At 37.7% G+C, this 19,332-nt stretch overlaps 1 protein-coding gene across 2 annotated transcripts in view; it reads right to left on the bottom strand.

Moving 5' to 3' along the window:
• Window positions 1–19,332, bottom strand: part of MELK (maternal embryonic leucine zipper kinase) — a 104,949-nt gene that overhangs the window by 8,106 nt on the left and 77,511 nt on the right. For both annotated transcript variants that reach the window (XM_027859072.1, XM_027859071.1), the window contains 4 exons: window positions 17,615–17,713; window positions 15,596–15,682; window positions 9,276–9,407; window positions 4,118–4,346 (listed from right to left, as the gene is read on the bottom strand). In XM_027859072.1, the coding sequence (XP_027714873.1) occupies window positions 4,118–4,346; window positions 9,276–9,407; window positions 15,596–15,682; window positions 17,615–17,713 (547 nt within the window). The remainder of the gene's footprint in view (window positions 1–4,117; window positions 4,347–9,275; window positions 9,408–15,595; window positions 15,683–17,614; window positions 17,714–19,332) is intronic.

The following is a 19,332-nucleotide window of genomic DNA, read 5'->3' as shown; positions in this document are numbered from 1 at the left end:
CAGGCAGAGAACTTGGGTTCAGATCCCTGCTCTGCCATCTCCTGAGTGACCTTAAGGCAACCACTTTAGCTCTCTGGGTCTCAGCTTCCTTGTCTGGAAAATGGAAGGGGGGGTGGGGGGGAATTGCACTCACTGGTCGTAAAGGTCCCTTCAAACCCAATCTAGAAGCTTATGATGTTAAACTATTCTTTACAGAAGACCAGAACTAGAAGGGACCTCAACTTGTACTAAGATGCCCCTTTGCAACATTCTTAACAAGTAGATGAAGATGCTTGAAGCCTTCGAATAAAGGGGAAGCCACCAACTGCTAAAGCAGCCAATTTGACTACTGGATAGCACTAATGGTCAGAAAATTTTTCTTACATTGATTCTGCCTCTCTGAAATTTCCACTTACTGCTTCTAGATCTGTTCTCTGGGGCAAACATTTTAGATTCTTGAAGAAAGGTACCACGCTCCAGTTTCCCAAATCATCTCCTAGAAAGGCTTCTCTTTCTTTAAAAGTTTTACACACACACACACACACACACACACACACACACTTTGGATTGAGAATATCAGTATGGACGTAGTTAAGTTTCTTCCATCAACTCAATGGTTGAATAAGAATCTCATATTTAGAGTCTGAAGTCTGGAAATCATTCAACTGGAGGAAAGTAACTAATCCATATGAATATTATCAACGTAACGGCTAATATGGAAATGTGTTTTGCATGACTTTACATGTATAATTGATATATAGCTTGCCTTCTCAATGGGTGAAGGGAGGGCTGAAGGGAGGGAGAGAATCTGGAACTCAAAATTTAAAAGAACAAAAATAACCCACATACTAAATAAATAAATTTAAAGTATGGAATAAATATTTTTAAAATTCTTAATGTAAATAGGGATAAGGAGGAGGCAGGGAGACAAAAAAGTTAAGGACTGTCTCTAGCTTCTCCTTACCCCCAAGGACACCAAGGAAAGTCTTTACATGGACACTTGGTCATCATTCTGTCTTACATAACAAACATAAGACAGGAATTACTACCATGCAGATAGCTGTAGCTTTTACTCCAACATGTGTTGCACGGGATAAAGAAATATATAAATTAGTCATATAAAAAATGCTCTAAATCACTATTGATTAGAGAAATGCAAATCAAAACAACTCTGAGGTGCCACAACATACCTAGCAGACTGGCCAACATAACAAAACAGGAAAATGATAAATGTTGGAGAAGATGTGAGAAAATTGGAACACTAATGCATTCTTAGTGGAGTTGTGAAATGACCCAACCATTTTGGAGAGCAATTTGGAACTATGCCCAAAGGGCTATAAAAATGTGCATACCCTTTGACCCAGTAATAGCACTTCTAGGGCTGTATCCCAAAGAGATCATAAAAACGGGAAAAGGACCCACATGTACAAAACTATTTATAGCAGCTCTTTTTGTGGTGGCAAAGAATTGGAAATTGAGAGGAAGTCCATCAACTGGGGAATGTCTAAACAAGTTGTGGTATATGAATGTAAGGGAATACTATTGTGCTATAAGAAATGATGAGCAGGCAGATTTCAGAAAAACCTGGAAAGACTTGTATGGACTGATGCTAAGTGAAGTGAGCAGAACCGGGAGAACGTTGTACACAGTTAACAGTCACACTGTGCGATGACAAACGTTGACAGACTCAGACCTTCTCAGCAATGCAAGGATCTAAGGCACCTCCAAAGGCCTCATGATGGAAAATGCTATCCACATCCAAAGAAAGAACTATGGAGTTTGAATGCAGATCGAAACATACTAACTGTTATTCTTTTTCTTCTGTTTTCTCTTTCTTGTAGTTCCTCCTATTGGTTCTAATTATTCCTTACAACATCATTAATGTGAAAATATGTTTAATAGGAACGTATATGTATAGTTTATATCTGATTGCACGTCATCTTGGGGAGGGAGGAGGAGGAAAATTTAAAACTCAAAAGCTCATGGAAGTGATTGTTGATAAATCAAAATAAATTAATAAAAAAAGAAATATAGAAATTCTATAAAGAACTTCACAAAACTCTCAAAGGTCAAATCAATATGCCACTTGATTATTTGGTGACTTCAAAGTGAAGAAAGGACAATTAATAAAGCATTTATTGCACCCATATGTCAGGCATTGTGCAGGCACTCGAGGTAAAATATAAAACAATCTCTGCCCTCAAGAAGCTTATATTCTGTAAGGGGAGACAAAATGTATATATACAAGTATATACAAAATAAATACAAGTTAGTTTGGAGGGGGAGGCATTAGCAGTTGGGGGATCAGAAAGGCCTTATGTCAGAGGTAGTATTTGAGCTAAGTGCAAATTAGTGACTCCAGAAACAAACATGAGTGCAAAGGCACATAAACAAAAGACAATGTTAGGTATGAAGAACAGCAAGTGGGTGAGTTTGACTGAAACATGGAGTACATGAGAGGGTATGGTGTAGAATAAGACTGAAGGAAAGCTGGAGATAGATTGTAAAAGATTTTAAATGGAGTTTGTAAAACATGATTCATGACTAAGAAATTAAATAAAAATTACTTAGATGCCTCATGCCTATACACAAATATTTTCTTCAAGAAATAAGTCAGAAGGCACTGCACATGGAAAGCACAAACATTACCACAGAAAAAATTAAACTGTTTATATAAACACAGTGTAGTAGAAAGCACTGGATTTGCAGTCAAAGAAATCTGGTTCAAATTCCAACTACTTGTTACATAGATGACCACATGGAAACAATTTAGTTGGTAAGAATCTCAGTTTCCTGGACTGTAAAATGGATTAAATGATATTTAAGGTCTCTCCGTTACATTTCCCTAGGGACTGGAACGGTGGCATAAACTCCTGAACAAGACAGGTTAAAAAGTCTGATCATGCTAAGGGAAGCTGTGAGGGCCATCCTTCCTTTGCCCCTTGCTTGGCAGTCTATTTAGCCATATATCTTAGGATGGATGACCAGATGTCTGGAAAATGTGATAGAAATTAGAGGGAGGTGGGGAAGAAGGGGTGTCGAAATTTAGTATTTAGGAAGAAAATGACTGAAGGAAACTAACATTTGCCCAGAGACATGCACATTGATGCAGGTTAATGACTGTATAATGGGCATAAACAATTAAGGCAGGTGATCCTGGACTGATGATTGAATGACATTTGGGAAGGAACAGAAACAGAGCTACAGTTCTGAAAGTCATAAAGATGGGAGGAGAAGGGAACATGCCTTGTTGAATGTGAAGCCTTATAATTCTCAGAAAAGAGGAAATTTTTAGCTATGTTTTCTGCCACAAGCTTGCTCCCTGTAGCTTTTGGCCAAAGTCACCTGGGCCAATAAAGTACTACAATAAATCCAAGTCTCCTCTAAACCTGAGAAGGTCATAATGATGGAGGCAGGGCTGGGAGGAATCTTTCCAATTCTGCATTGTATCATCCTGTAAATGGCTAGCTATCAGCGTGTGAGTAATAAGCAGCAGAGCTAGGCTTCAAATCCAGGTCCTCAGACTCTGAATCCTGGGTACTTGGCACTGCCCTAACTACTCTGCAACCTTTCATTAGCAAGTGAGAAGTAACATAATAGAAGTATAAATAGATTGAGTCCCTAATTTCAGCCCTGAGTCACAGAGAATTTTGTTTTTACTCTAAGATTTTTTGAAAGTGTTAAGTATCTATCAACAGACATCTGTTATTTGCATTTAAAGGAGGCACTGATCTCTTCAAAAGATACAATCCCCCTTCCAATGACACCAGGGATGCTTTTCTGTTCTCACCAATAAGTTTGCCTGCGGCAGGTAAAGGCCTGGCACTGAAGCAGCTGTAATTCTCCAGCAGCAATGTGTTACAGAAAACAGAAAATAACCAGATGTCTGTCTCAGTGGCCCCAAATATTAGTTGTGGATAACTGGGAGTTGACTATATTTACTTTCTAAGTAACAGAAACCATAGAAGATTAAAAGAAGTTTAGATTTTTCTAGAAGATCTTTTTGGAAAGGTTGGTCATCCATCTCTTAACTACCATACAGGCATTTGACTTACTTGATGTAAGGCTAGTATTCAAAGATACCACTATTTTTTCACTACTACTTAATCCAAACTTCCAATATGCATACAATCTATACCTTTGCAAGGGGCAGCAGGATTTGGTACAGTTAATATTCCTCTTTCATGCATGCTCTTGCTAACAGGAGTCTTTGGAATAGGCAGGATAAAGTGTTCTTCATCCTTCATAGCAGACTTGGGCGTGCACACATTTTCTTTGTTCTCCAATTTCTTTGTGGCTGCTCTGCACAATATTGGAGTTAATGGCTTAGATTCCACATCGTTTGATTCTGTCCAATGCTTTGCAAGCTACAAAAAAAGTTACTGGATGAAACTCAATGCAGTAGAGAAAAAGTTAATGTCTTATATCACACTCTAATCATTTAAAACTTACCATCCAACACATTCTTAAAAATTCAACAGAACCAAAAGGAATTAACAATGTCTGTATATTGAAGGACATGTAGATTCAGCTGACATTAGTAAATGTCAATCACCTTAAGTTAAGGTTCAAAGTCTTTTCTTTTGTCCCCATATCAATAGACTTGTTGATTAATCAATCAATAAACATTTATTAAGCACCTACTAATGGGGTGATGGGACCTGGACCCCAAAAGGAAAAGACCCAATCACCTACTACGTGCCAAGTACTGTGCTAAGCACTGGGTATACAAAAAAGAGGCAAAAGACAGTCCCTCTCCTAATGGAGCTTACGGTCCAAAGGCGAAGACAACATGCAAACAAATAAATAAAAAGTAAGGTTTATACAGGATAAATAGGAAATAATTAAAAGAGAGAAAGCAGGGGCTAGGGAATACAACAGAAAATAGGACAGATATTTTGTTTTTTAAAAAATAAGAAAAAAAACCAATCATTAATTCAAAAGAAATTCCCTAGGGGAGGAAAGAACCTATGACAAAAAGGTCATTTTTTAATTAAAATTAAAGCTTATGTTTATGGAACCAGGACATTGCTAGATTTTCCTTCATGCATGATCTCTGGCTTGAAATGAGTAACACGCTTTCTTTTTTTCTTTTCTTGTTATTCTGAACTCGATAAACACCAACCAAAATGAGTACTTCCATATACATTGTAGAAGAGGAAAGGATTGTACATAAAACTGCAAATCTCTACACAATATATTTTCAATATTAGCTTCCTACTTCAGTGTGTTTAAGTTGAATAGTTTACATATAATTTTAAATTAATTTGTATTTAAGACAAATTCCCTGTATGATTTTGGGAGTCTTTAAAGCTCTCTCTGCAGATGAAATATCCTCACATGATTCACAAATAAGTAGGAATTTTAAGATTTCAAATACATAATTATCATTATTGTGAGCCACATGTTCAAACTCAGATTCTTTTAACTATGCAGTGTCTGGGGCAGGGGAGGTGAAGAATAGTTAAATGTATTATCTATAAAAACTGTAGTTTGAAAATTATTAAATTAGATACACTCCCGGGGCAGGGAGGGAGGTGGCCCTTTGTAAACCAATCACTTTTTCAAAATTTAAGACATATTTCCACATCCCATGAGATCTTAAAGCTAGGAACTCATACCTGAAAATAAATCTCTTCTGCAGCATCCCTCACAAGCAGTCACCTAGCCTCTACTTGAAGGCTTCTCATGATAGAGAAACCTCTACCTCATGAAGAAGCCCATTCTACTTCTAATTAACTTTATGGGAAGTCTTTCCCTGCATCAAGCCTAAATCTGTCTTCTGTGCAAATTCTAGCCCCTGCTTCTAGTTATGCCCTCTAGAACCAACGTAGAACAAGTCTAATCAGTCTTCCACATGACAGTCCTTCAAATACTTAAGTACAGCAATGAAGTCTCTCCCAAATCACTTTTTCAAGCTAAACATTCCCAGTTCCTTCACCCAATCCTGTTAACAGAGCATCTGTTCTCACCATCCTGAATTTTCTTATGAATGAGTTCCAGAACATCAATGTCCTTCCCAAAATATAGTTTACAGAGCTGAACACAACTTTCCAGACATAGTCTGAACACAGTACAATAAAACTGTCACCCCGCTGTTCTGAACATCATGCCTCTATGACACACCACCTTAGTAGTGAACTGGATAGAATGCAGGGCCTGGAGTCAGGAAGACCTAAGTTCAAATCCGTCCTCAGACACTTAACTAGTTGGGTGACTTTGGGCAAGTCACTTAAACCTGTTTGCCTCAGTTTCCTCATCTACAAAATGGGGATAATAATAGCGTTCAATTTGAAGAATTGTGGTGAAAATCAAAAGAGATAAAATTTGTAAAGTGCTTGTCACAATGCCTGGCATATAGCAGACACTATATAAAAGCATATTTCCTTCCCCTTTTCCTATTAATACACTTCATTTTATTAGGTTTTTGGTTGTCACTATCACTCTGTGGCCTCATATTATTGAGTTTCAGAGTTCACTAACATCACCAAATCTCTTTCACACAAACTATCATCTATCTAGACACACCTTCCACATCCTATAACTCTGTAGGTATTTTTGGAAACTAATTGTGAGAGTTCCAATCAGACTGATTAACATGACAAAAAAGGAAAAAGACAAATGCTGGAGGGGATGTGGAAAAATACGGACACTAATGCACTGTTAGTGGAGTTGTGAACTAGTTCAACTATTCTGAAGAACAATTTGGAACTATGCCCAAAGGGCTATAAAACTGTGCATTCCCCTTTGACACAGCAACACCAGCACTAGGTCTGTTTCCCAAGGAGATCAAAGAGAAAGGAAAATATTTTTGTACAAAAATATTTATAGCAGCTCTTTTCGTGGTGACAAAAAATTGGAAATCGAGGGGATACTCAGAAATTGGTGAATGGCTGAACAACTTGTGGTATATGATTATGATGGAATACTCTTATGCTATAAGAAATGACAAGGAGGATGGTTTCAGAAAAACCTGAGAAGACTCATATAAACTGATGCAAAGTGAAGTGAACAGAACCAGGAGAACATCGTACACAGTAACAGCAATATTGTAACAATGATCAAATGCACAAGACTTATCAACTCTGATCAATACAATGAAGCAAGACAATTCCCAAGGACTCATGATGAAAAATGCTATCTACCTAGAGCTTAAGTTCAGATTGAAACATATTTTTCATTTTCTTTACTTTTCTGGCATTTTTTGGTTTTTGTTTTTGGCAACATGGCTAACATGAAATATGTTTTGCATGACCTCACATGTATAATCAGGATCATATTGCTTGCCTTGGTGGGGGAGGGGCTGGAAGGAAGACAAGAATTAAGAAGTCAAAAAAATTTTTTAAATGAATGTTAAAAATATATTAAAAAAAAAAGAAAAGGAAAAGAAAGAAACTAGCTGTGAAAGGTAGCATAGTATAGTGGACACAACGGTGATATGTTTGTCAGGAGGACTTAGGTTCCAATCTTGCCCTTTACTCCAACTATGTAACCATGGACAGATCACTTAACTTCTCTGAACCTCAATTCCCTCATCTGTAAATTGAGCATAACAATATCTGTAGTATCCCCCTCCTACAATGTTGGGGTCTCAAATGTGGCAAAGTCCTTTGCAAAATGCCAAGTGATATAAAAAGTCAGTTATCACAATGATTGTCCTGTGTCCCTATTAAATTTCATCTTATTAAATTCAGATCCTTTTGTATACTATTTCTGTCACCTAATGCGTTAAAATCCCTCCCAGCTTTGACTTATCTAAAAATCTAATAAACACAGCATCAATGTTTTCATATAAGTCAATAATTAGACAGAACTTTTATTGCTTACTATGTGCTGACCACTGTGCTGTACACAAGGAATCAGGACAGTGTCTGTCCACGAGAATTGTGTGCTCTATAAAGGAAGATCACACATGGTGGGGTGAGGGGAGCATGCTAGGAAGCAGGGGGCTGGGGAGGGCAAGGCAGAGAGACTGCAGGATACAGCGTGGAGGCCCGATCCTCAGCTAAATCAGTCAAAAGGCTCAACTACAAAAGTCAGGGGCAGTCCAGGATGGAGTCCAAGTTTCTGATAGGGTGGGGAGGATGGCTGGAGAGCAGGAAAAGGGGAAGAAATATGGGCCCTCCTCACCTCTTGCTTGGACTGCTGCCATAGCCTTCCAACCAGCCTCTCTGTTTCCAATCTCTCCCCACTCCAACTCAAAGCTCTTTCTTGCTGTCAGGATCAAATATAAAATCCTCCAGCATTTAACACTCTTCATAACCTAGGTACTTCCTACTCTTCCAATCTCCTCACACTTCATTCGACATACTCTACAATCCAGAGACACTGGCCATGTTGGTCCTCACATGCCGCATTCCATATTCTGACTTCACACCTTTAAGCTATCATGAGCTACCTCCCATGCCTAGAATGCTCTTCCTCTTCACTTCTGCCTCCACAGCTCAATTCCCACCTTCTATAGGTCATTCCTGGCTGTTGTGCCACTCCTCCAGCCCAAACCCAATCTCCAATTCCACTGCCTTCCACTTCCCCCGTATGGTATATCTTGCAGGTACAGTTTTTGCATGTTGTTTCTCTCATTAGAGTGTGAGCTCCCTGGGGGCAAGACCTGGTTTTCTGCCTTTCTTTGTATCCACAATTGTTTAGCACAGCCTCTGGCACATAGTTAATATTTAATAACTGTGCTTCTTGACTGACTGCTTGGCCCAAAGGGAGACCTCAGACTAAAAGGTGAAAGTCACAGGGATTTCAGATTTCAGGTCAATCTAAAGAACTTCCTAACAAGTAGACTTATTGCAAAATGCAATAGTGTTTCAATAGACACTGAGATCCTAACTATTGGCTGTATTCAAGTAGTGACTTGTGATTGCTTGCTACGGATACTACAGAAGAGATTCAACCATTAGGTTGGGTATTGTACTCGATGACTTCTAACATTTCTTCCAATCCTATAATTTTGTCATTTCATGTCTGGTCAACCCTTTCTTTCTAATATCATTCTTATCTGACCCTTTATTCTTCCCAGTTACCACCCAGTTCAGGCTCACACCATCTCATACTGGACTAATCTCCCCAGCCTAACTTCTAAGTTGTTCATTTTTCTACCCAAAGCTCCCCTTCTTAAGAATTTTTAGTAATATGTTTTGAAATAATTCTATTCTGGTTTCTTCTCACTGGCAAAGTTGGCTTTTCAAACAGTACAACTGTTTCATAACAGCGAGAATTAAGAACCAACCACACTATGAATGAATTAAGGACTACCACATTATACAACAAAAAGACCTCAAATTTACCTGTAGTTCTTTCAATGAAGGAGCACTAGTTTGTTCTCCACTGACAGATGGAAGCTTTAATCGAACTGGTTTTCCATGAGATTTCTTAGCGAGAAGTAGGTGATAGGTAGCTGTAAGTTGATCATATTGCCACTGGGGAAAAACAAAACACACAACTGTTTGGAATACTAATATTCTAGTTTCTGAAACAAGTTATTACTAGAACTGTGTAACTCTTGACCCTACCATAAAATATGCACTCTAAATGAAGGGTCAGAAAACTTCAGCCCACTTTGAAAATGGAAAAACCATTTTTAGCTCAACAGGTATACGAAATCGGTGGCCAGGGGGAATTTGACCTGTAAGCTGTAGTTTGCCAACCCCTGCTTCATATCATTATAGTTTTTGGTCATGACTTGTGATTTGATCTGTATAGGAAATGCCCCCAAGAGTAACTCCCCCTTATCAAAGCAATTTATCATCTTAGAGAATTGTCTGGGGGAGATAAGAAGTAAAAACTGTAAATAAGCATTTATAAAGCACTTATGTGCCAGACACTGTGCTATGAGCTGGGGATAGAAAGAAAGGCAAAAGACTAAAAGTCCCTGCAGTGGAGGAACTCATAATCTAATGGGGGAGCCAATATGTAAACAACCACGTACCAACAAGCTGTATACGGGATAAAGAGGGAGTAATCAACAGAGGGAAGGGACTATTCGGACTGGAAAAGTCTTCCTGTAGAAGGGGAGATTTTAGTTGGGACTTGAAGGAAGCTAGACAAGTCAGTAGGGGAGATGAGAAAAGAGAATATTCTAGGCATGACAGATAGCCATAGAAAATGTCTGGAACTGAGAGATGGGAGTGTCTCATCCAAGGAACAGTAAGGCGGCTAGTGTCACTGGATTGAAGAGTATATGTCAGGTAGCAAGGTGTAAGAAGATGGAAACGGAGGGGGTATAGGTTACGAATGACTTTGTATATGATCCTGTAGATGATGGGGGACCACTACAGTAGGAGGGTGACATGGTCAGATCTATACTTTGAGAAAATCACATTAGTGGCTGAATATCAGATGATAGACTGGAATGGGGAGAGACTTCAGGCAGATGCACCAGTCAGCTGTTGCAGTAGTCCAGACGTGAGAAGATGAGAGCATGCATGAGAATGGTGGAAGTATCAGAGATAATGATGTTAAATCTATTTACCTCTAATCTTAAACCTGTCACTGTCTGCCTTCTATACTACATAATATATTCACCCTACCTCTTAGAATGTTGATATGTGATGGATACATTAAGCTGGTCAGATACAATGGTTAAAAAAGACACAATCACTTTCATATTTGTTAGAGCTGCAAACTCTCCTTTTTCCCAGGCAAAACAGACCAAAAACTTTTGTATAAGTTAGATAACAAATTAAATTTCTTATTGTTATAAACTGAACAAGCTATTTTGACAGCTCTCAATTGTATTGTTGAGGTTATTTCAGTTCATAAAGCCCAATTTGACATTATGTCTTCTTTCCTTACCTCATTATATCATACAAATATGGTATGAAGGATAGACTGAAGGAAGAAGGGCGTATAGAGAAGTTAAAGTTGGAACAGATTTGGGAAGAAAGGTAATTTTTGGACATGCTGACTTCAAGTTACCTAGGCTGAATCTTACAGACAACTGGAAATAGGAGACTGGAGCCTGAGCAAATATCAAGACAAGAAATATAGAACTGGGAGTCATTTGAGTAGAAGTGAAAATTAAAGCTGAGAGAATGAATGAAATTACCAAAAGAGAAAATAGAGAGCCAGAAGGGGAAAAAAAAATAAAGGCTGAAAACAAAATCTTAACAAACAACAAAATCAAAGGGTCAAGAAGAACTAGTAAAGGAGAGGTGTGAGGGGAGCCAGGCCTGTGGTAACCTAGAAGCCAGAGAAAAAATATCAGTCAACAATCCAGTACATATTTATTAAGCACTATGCGCCATGCACTGTTCTAGGAAGTGGGGATCCAAATGCAAATAATGAAATAATCCCTATTTCCAATGAAATTACATTCTACGGGGGAATACAACTACAAACAAAAATGTCAAAGTACAAATACATACAAAAATACATGCAGTATAAAAAGTTAATACTTACAAATAAACAAAGTATTTCACTCCAACTGAACAGATTGAGTAGAAGAGCAACATGATCATATCTGCACTTAAGGAAAATTACTTTGGCATCATTGTGTAATATGGACTAGAGTGGAGTGGTAAAAGTCTTGAGGAGGGAAACCAATTAAGAAGTGACTATAATAATCCTGGCTAGAGGTGATAAGGGACCGAACTCAAAGGACAGAGAGAATCAGGCAGATGTAAGAGATGCTGTGGTGCAGCATGCATAAAGCTCACAGCCAGGAGTCAAGAAGACCTGAGTTCAAATATAGCCTTAGATATTTATGAAAGTATGACCCTGGGCAAGTCACTTAATCTGTCTGTCTCAGTTTCCTCAACTGTAAAATGGGGATAAAAATAGCATCTACCATCTATCTACTGAGGATCAAATGAGCTAATATTTGTAAAAGCACTTAGCATAGTACCTGGCACATAGTAGTGCCTAATAAATATTTTCTCCCTTCTCTTATTCCCTTATTTGTGTGGTGAGGGAGAATAAGGAAGCTGAGGATAATGCCAAAATTCAAACCTGAGACACTGGAAAGATGGTGGTGCCTCCAAAAGAAATAGGGAAGTTTAGAAGAGGCAAAGATAAATTCAGTTCTAGACATGTTGAATCTGAGATGTCTCTGGGATACCCAGTTTGAAATATCCAATAGGCAATTGATGATATGGGACTGAAACTCAGGGGAGAGCCTGGGTCTGTATATGTACATCTGGGAGTCATCAGCATAGAGTTGATAGTTAACCCATGGAAACTAATGATGTTACTGAGAGAATATAGAGAAAGAAGAGAAGATGGCACAAGGCAGAAGGAGTAACTGACAGCATCAAATACTGAAAAAAATCAATGAGAATGTAAAGTGAGAAGTCGTCTTTGGAATACCAACAATGAAGTCATATCTGACTTTTGCAAAAGCAGAATTGCAGAATGTAGGGGTTAAGGAGTGAGTAGGTGATGGGGAAGTGAAGGTATAGCATGCAACCTAGCTTAAGAGAGATAAGGCAGTAGTTCAGTGAGAAAGAAGAATCAAAGGAATCAGGTTTTTAGGATTAGCAAGACCTAAACACGTTCGTAGGTAGAAGGAAGGGAATCAATATAAAAATAAGACATCACAGATTCAGGAAAGAATTCTTCACTACAAGGAAGATGATGAAAGAAGGATATAGGGAAATGGCAATATTGTTCAAAAAATATCAACAATTTTTAAGATGTTTGAGAGAGGGGGACTTGATGGAATCAGGTCTTAGAAGGGAGAAGGAAGTGGTCAGAGGGCACAGGTAAAGGGAATCAGCCCTGTATACCAAAGGGCAATGGTAAAGGAATAGTAATACCTTTTCCTTTAAAAAAGAGAAAATAGGTAAACACACCAAGATGTTTTTAGATATGGAGGAAGACAGCTGGGCAAGCTCTAAGAATTTAATGTCAGGTTTTGTTTTTTCAGTTAAGTATGAAATTGGATCATCTGCTTTATATACTGGGGGATGAGGTGAGTAGTAGAGATGTTTGAAAGTTTGAAGAATAAGGCAAAGATTTACAACAGCCACTGTAGGGAATAAGAAATGGTATGTATGAAACAAAAAGTGCTTAGCAGGAAGAGCTCAGGAGAGGTTAGTGCCCCGTAACTGGATACCAATGTCTTTCTTTAGTGATGTTCAGCAATTGTGGTCAGGAATGGAAGAACCAAATGGAGGAAGTTACCCAAGAGTCATAAGTTGGGAATAAAAGACAAAGCACAAGATTCTAGAATGGTAGCTAGTGAATTATTAAAGCATCTGAATCTAGAGTCAAGTCTGAGTAGTGGAGATAAAGAGAAAAGGGAGAGGCTGATGACTAGAGTTCAAAATAAAAACAAAGAACGTGGCATAATGGATAAACCACTAGACCTGAGGTCAAGAACACTTAAGTTCAAATCCCATTTCTGACACTTAAAACTAGCTGTGTGACAATAAGAAAGTCACAGCCTCTCTAGGCTTCATTTGTAAAATGGGAAAAATATCTATAGTATATATATATAATATATACTATATATATAAATAAAAAATATATACTATATACAAATATATATATATGTAAATATCTATGTATATATACACCTTACAGGATTATTTATTAAGAGGCTCAAATGAAATAATGCATAAATGACAAATATCAGACATCATTAATGGTGTAAATGAATGAGTGGGAGAGCAGAATTTCAAAAGTCAGGATTTTGAAGCTAATATAGTAGTTCTACGTGACAAGGGCTAAAAGGTGACCATTGTGTATCTGAAGTAGGCTGGAGGTCATTGAAACAGCACAGATTAAGAAATATATGGTCAGGGAGGAAAAAGGAACATCAAGATGGATAATAAAGACTCAAAAGACAACAGCAGCAGGTGCTTAATGCCATTGGATCACAGGATCACAGACTAGAGCTGGAAGGGACTTTAGAGGTCATTTGGTACAAGTTTTCATTCTACAAATGAAAAAACTAAGACTCAGAGAGGTTAAGACACTTGGCCAAGGTCATACTGGTAATACATAGCAGAGCCCAGATTCAAACTTTGATCCTGATACCCCAAATTCAGCACTCTTTCCATTGCATCTTACTGCTTCCTCATAGTCACTGCTCAGTAAAAATATTTATTTAGAAAACTCCTTACCTTGCAAGTTATAAAAAATGAAAAGAATTTTTTTTTAATTTGGCTAGGCAATGGGGTTAAATGACTTGCCCAGGGTCACACCGGTAGTGGGTGTTATGTGTCTGAGGCCGGATTTGAACTCAAGTCCTCCTGACTCCACGGCCAGTGCTCTATTCACTGCGCCACTGCTTGCCCCAAAAAAATTTTTTTAAAATATTTTTTAAAAACACTGAATAAGAAAGTTTTGTGAATCTATACTACAATTCCCTTTCATTCAACATGTAATTATGAACATAACTATTTCAAGAAAAGATCACTGAGAGGACAATCACATAGGTGGCGCAGTAGATAGAGCACTAGCCCTGAAGTCAGGAGGATCTGAGTTCAAATCCGGTCTCAGACCAAACACTTGACATGTAACTAGATGTGTGACCCTGGGCAAGTCACTTAACCCCAACTGCCTAAAAAAAAAAAAAAAAGAAAGAAAGAAAGTTTAAGGTAACTAAACAGCAGAAAACACAAAAATTTCATGATTATATGATTCAAAAAAATGGGCATGATGTTACACTGCAGTGTTACATGCAGGGTAAGAATAAAACAGTATGAAAATAATTAAACTAGAAGTTCTACTTTGGATAAGTGTAAAATAAAAGACAGCAAGGGTTAAGGAGTAAGAGGAGAGAAAGTAGAGATAATTTTCTAGGAGTATGGCTGAAAAAAGGGGGAAAGATAAAGAGCAACAGCTTCAAGGTTTTTTCAAGGATGGGAGACACTTGGGAATGTCTGAAGGATCCAGTATAGAGAGAGGTTGAAAGGATATCTGCTGGGGAACAAGGCAGGGCATGAGATCAAGAAGGGTCACATCATTATCAGAGATTGGGGTGAAAGGGGAAACTGGTGTCAAGAGGTTTTGAGAAGAAGAGGGAACTTATGGCAAATGGTCTTAATTTCTCAGTAAAATAAGAGGTAAGGTCTTTAGGTGGGAGAGGGAATGTTAGAAGCTTGAGGAAAGAAAATACGGTTTAGAATAACTTCTCTAGGAATAAGTTGATTCTAGGGAATCAACTGGGGAAGAATAAAAGGACTGCCTTGCTGCAGTGAGAGCCCAGTTGAAGACAGATAACACGAATTTATATGCATCCAGTTAGCACAATTGTATGACTTATTCTCTAGCTCTGTTTAGTAGCACGTAAGTAGAAGCAGAGGAAGCATCAGATAGAGGAAGTAATCCAAATGGGATGAGTGGCAAGATACTGAAAGACTGGAGCGTAAAGGACAGTATAGGGATGATTCGGTTACCTACAAGGATAATGGCTTAGAAAGTACTGTCACTACAACTCTATCTCAAATCAGTGTCATTGGCATAGTATTCTACTTTTACTGAAGGCCAGAAAAATTATAAGTAGGAATAGTGCTGAAATTTAAAATGAGTTCATTTTCAATATAAGTTTGCAATAAAGACAATTAGTAAGCTTTCAGATTGTGCTCATAAAAACAGGAATAACATTTTAAATAAAGTAGACTGAAAAAAACAACAATATGTAACAAATCATTATTCTTACCAATGAAATTAAGTCTTCCATTAGCTGTCTGTTGTGTTTATAATATACTGAAAGTTCTACAACACAGTCTTCATCAAGACGTCCACACTATAATGGCAACATGAATAATTGGATTAACAAAAATTCTGTTGGAAATTAAAACAGAACACCAGTTTTATTCATTAATATTTAGCATCATTACATAAAAACAATGTGGGACATAGCTATGTTGAGGTCACAGATTATCACTGCTCAGTGTCTCTATTCTAGAAAACAAGAAGGGAAAAACAGCAGTAAGGCTATGGTTCAATCATCATAACTAGTTATTCCATCACCTGCAACATACTTAGACAAGGGTAAAGGCAGACAGAAGGAGAAGTAAATCTACAGATGAAACGGCTGAAGAAGCTTAAAGAGAGAAGAATCAGTATAGGACATGAAAGCTGCAGAACAGAGAAGCATGATGTGTGAATGAGGCAAGGGTTAAGATGGAGAATGTAACTATGGCACAAAATTTACTGGGAAGGAGAGAGTGTGATCTAACATCCATAGATGACAGCAACAAGGATCTGGACAGGAAGAAGTGAATTCTAAAGGCAGAGAGGTATTTGCTGAATGATGGTGGCAGAAAGAAAATCTGAAAGTAGCAGCTAGAAGCAAGAAACATTTTGCTAATTCGTAGTCCTGGTCCCATAGGCCACGAGACATCAGAGAAGGAATAGCCAGTCTTGGAAAGGGGGTCAAAAGAATTTGGCATCTTTAAGAAAAGACCAGATATCAATGAAATGATGGAAGGAAAAGAAAAAGAAGAGATTTAGGTTAAAGGGAAGTTTGTTAGCAAGGCAGTTAAGTTCCAGAGGAAACAGTAGAAAGGGAAGACAGAGGAAGATAAGGACTGGAGAGCACCAGAGAAGTATTTGCTAACTGATTCCCTTTCTGATCCCAAGAGGCCTGTGGATCCCAAAGCAAGGTGACACTCTGAGAGAAATAGGCTCCACTAGGAACGTGGATATGAGATCCTAGTGAGGGATCCATCCCTGGCAGCATTATATTAGTTCCAGCTCTGTGACTCAAGTATAGTAACTAAATAAAAGGGAGCTGCAAGTGTTAGAAGCAGATTTTTTTTATCACAGAGATCACCATATTTCAGATAATGTATACATTTAGGTAAGAACTGCTACTGTTCTGTTAAAAGATAAAGTTTATCTTCTTTCTCACAATAGCTAAATTTTCTAAGATACTTCTTCTTTCTACTACGGTTCTAAATTAGGGGAAAGATTTTTTAGAGTAGAGAAGGAAAATATACACCTGCTCTTTTCATCTAACATGTCATCTTTATTTTATTTCATGTTGTTATAGCACATTTTTTCACTAGGTTTATGGGTGTGACTAGAAACTGTGATTCTATGAAAAAACCTCCTTACATGGAGAAGTGACGACACCCAATGGCCACGTGTAGGCATTTTACATTGTCTACTCTCTTAATGTCATTAGATCATCACAGAATCATAGGATTTTAGAGCTGAAAGGGATTAAAAGATTTACATTAAATTTAAAAGATTACAATTACTAAAGTCCCAAAAAAAGAAATAATTCTATTTGTTATAGATAACTGCTACCATATGACAGACAAATTGTTGCATTTACATAACTGCAATTAATAGCTCTTGAAATCAAGTTTAAGCTGTGATGTTCATAGTTAGTATATTGATAAGACAAAAGAGGAATGAGCTAAGTTTAGCTGGGCTAGTGGGGAGGGAATAGGGTCAATCTGGAATCCAGTTGCAGAATTATAAAAATAGTCAAGGAATAGTGAGAGTGAGAGAGGAGTAGTGACATATTCTGCTCTGTATTTCCAAGGATTTCTTGGAGCTAACAATGGTACAATTGTATCAACTGAGGATAAGAAGAATACAAAGGTAAAGAACCAAGTAGAACATCATGAAAATCATCATCTAGCATTTTAAAGCATCCGAATTTTTGATGAGGATTAGACCAAAAAACACAAAACAGTATAAATAATATTTCCATTATACTCACTGGATATTTACTCTGCCATTCAACAGGACACAAGTTATCTTGCACGATCCAGGGGTGGCTCAGCAGATGTTTCACAGAAATCCGTTTCTTTGGGTCCACCTAGTGGCCATTGAGAATTGGCCAGAGATTACCTTTTTCAAATGGATAGAATACTCTTTCTCCTAAGGGCTCAAACTTCATTCGAACAGTTAAAAACTTTATAATCACGAAAATGCCATGTTGCAGTGGTCTTGGTATAAGATCTTCTGAAATGTGAATCCAGGCAAAAAACAAAAAATCCTATAGCAATCAATACTGGCTTTTAAGTTAAGTGCCTAGCAGAATTAACTTTATTGATATAGACATTATTCGTAAAGTTCAGCCAGTAAATCTATTATACATTTTTTTGCCAAAAAACATATCCTTAGGAAATAAATATTTAGTAATTTAAAATGTAAGCAGTCACAATGCTGGGTGCTGTATTAAATATACACTATGCCTTTTCCAAAAAACCTACAATCAAACAAAATACTTCAAAAAGGATAATTTTTCATTAAATCCACAGTTTTCAGATGTAAGGATGACATGAAGAAAAAAAAAACCAATCAGCAAGTATTTATTAAGCACCTATTGTGTGCCAAAAACTGTGCTAGATACAAAGACAAAAATCAAACATTCCTTGTCCACGAGGAACATATATTCCAGTCCGAGGGAATGAACACCTGATACTTGAAAAAGTACAAAGTAAAAGTGGGATACCCTAATAGTGGCTAGGGGGAAGGAGATGGTTTGGAAAGGCCTCTCATCAGAGCTCAGGTGTGAAGGAAGTAGGGCTTCCAAGAAGCAGAGGAGGAGAACAAGAGGGACAGCTTGTAAAAGGCATGGAGACAGACGAAACGCTGTGTACGAGGAACACCAAGGAAGCCATTTTAGTTGTAATGTGAAGTGCATGAAGGGAAGTCAGGCGTAATAAGTCTGGTAAAGTAGGCTGGAATCAAACTGCAAAGGGCTTTCAATGAGGCATCAAGGAACCAATGAAGCTTTTTCAGCAGAAAGGTGACATCGTCGAGGATTAGATGTTGCCAATCTTGCTCTGGACAATTAATTGCACTTGCCCTACTTAACCAAGGCAGATGAACCAGAATTAGATTTTGACAAAGAAAGGAAATGGTAAATGAAAATGGGTTCCAGATATATAGCAATAATAACACCATATTATGTTAGCGTAACGTAATGCTGGACTTTCAGTATTTCAAACGTTGAATTTTCCCAGTCCTAGAATATTAATGATGGAAGGATCATCAAGTCTAGCTTCCTGACCTAATGCTTGACTGTGAGTCCTTCATGATTTTTGTTGGGATAAACAAAACCTATACTTTATTCGGTTATCCCAAGTACTTGAATGGGAAATGCAAGTCCTTTAATTAAACAAGCCAAATACTGATTCCTAAAGGCAAATCTAGATAGTGGCAAAAACAAGCCCAAAAAAATTACTGAACAGTTTTCGAGACTGAACAAAACCCATGTGAGCCCACAGTTACAGTTCTTGAGCATTGGCTTACTTTTCAGAAAGCTTACTTGTAAGTATCCAGAGTAGAGAGAAGCCCAGCAGAGAGAGAAGTATATGTATGTCTTAGTCATAGGCTCAAGTACAAGTACTATGTGCATGTTGTTAGGTAAAATAAAATATACCCTATATTCAGTGCCTAAGAGGGTCAAGTTGAAGCTCAACACCCTTT

Source organism: Vombatus ursinus, unplaced genomic scaffold (assembly GCF_900497805.2).
Source record: "Vombatus ursinus unplaced genomic scaffold, bare-nosed wombat genome assembly UNPS02014158.1, whole genome shotgun sequence".
Classification (NCBI taxonomy): Eukaryota; Metazoa; Chordata; class Mammalia; order Diprotodontia; family Vombatidae; genus Vombatus; species Vombatus ursinus.
Note: the sequence above shows the minus strand (reverse complement) of the source record. Positions and strands in the feature narration are given on the sequence as shown.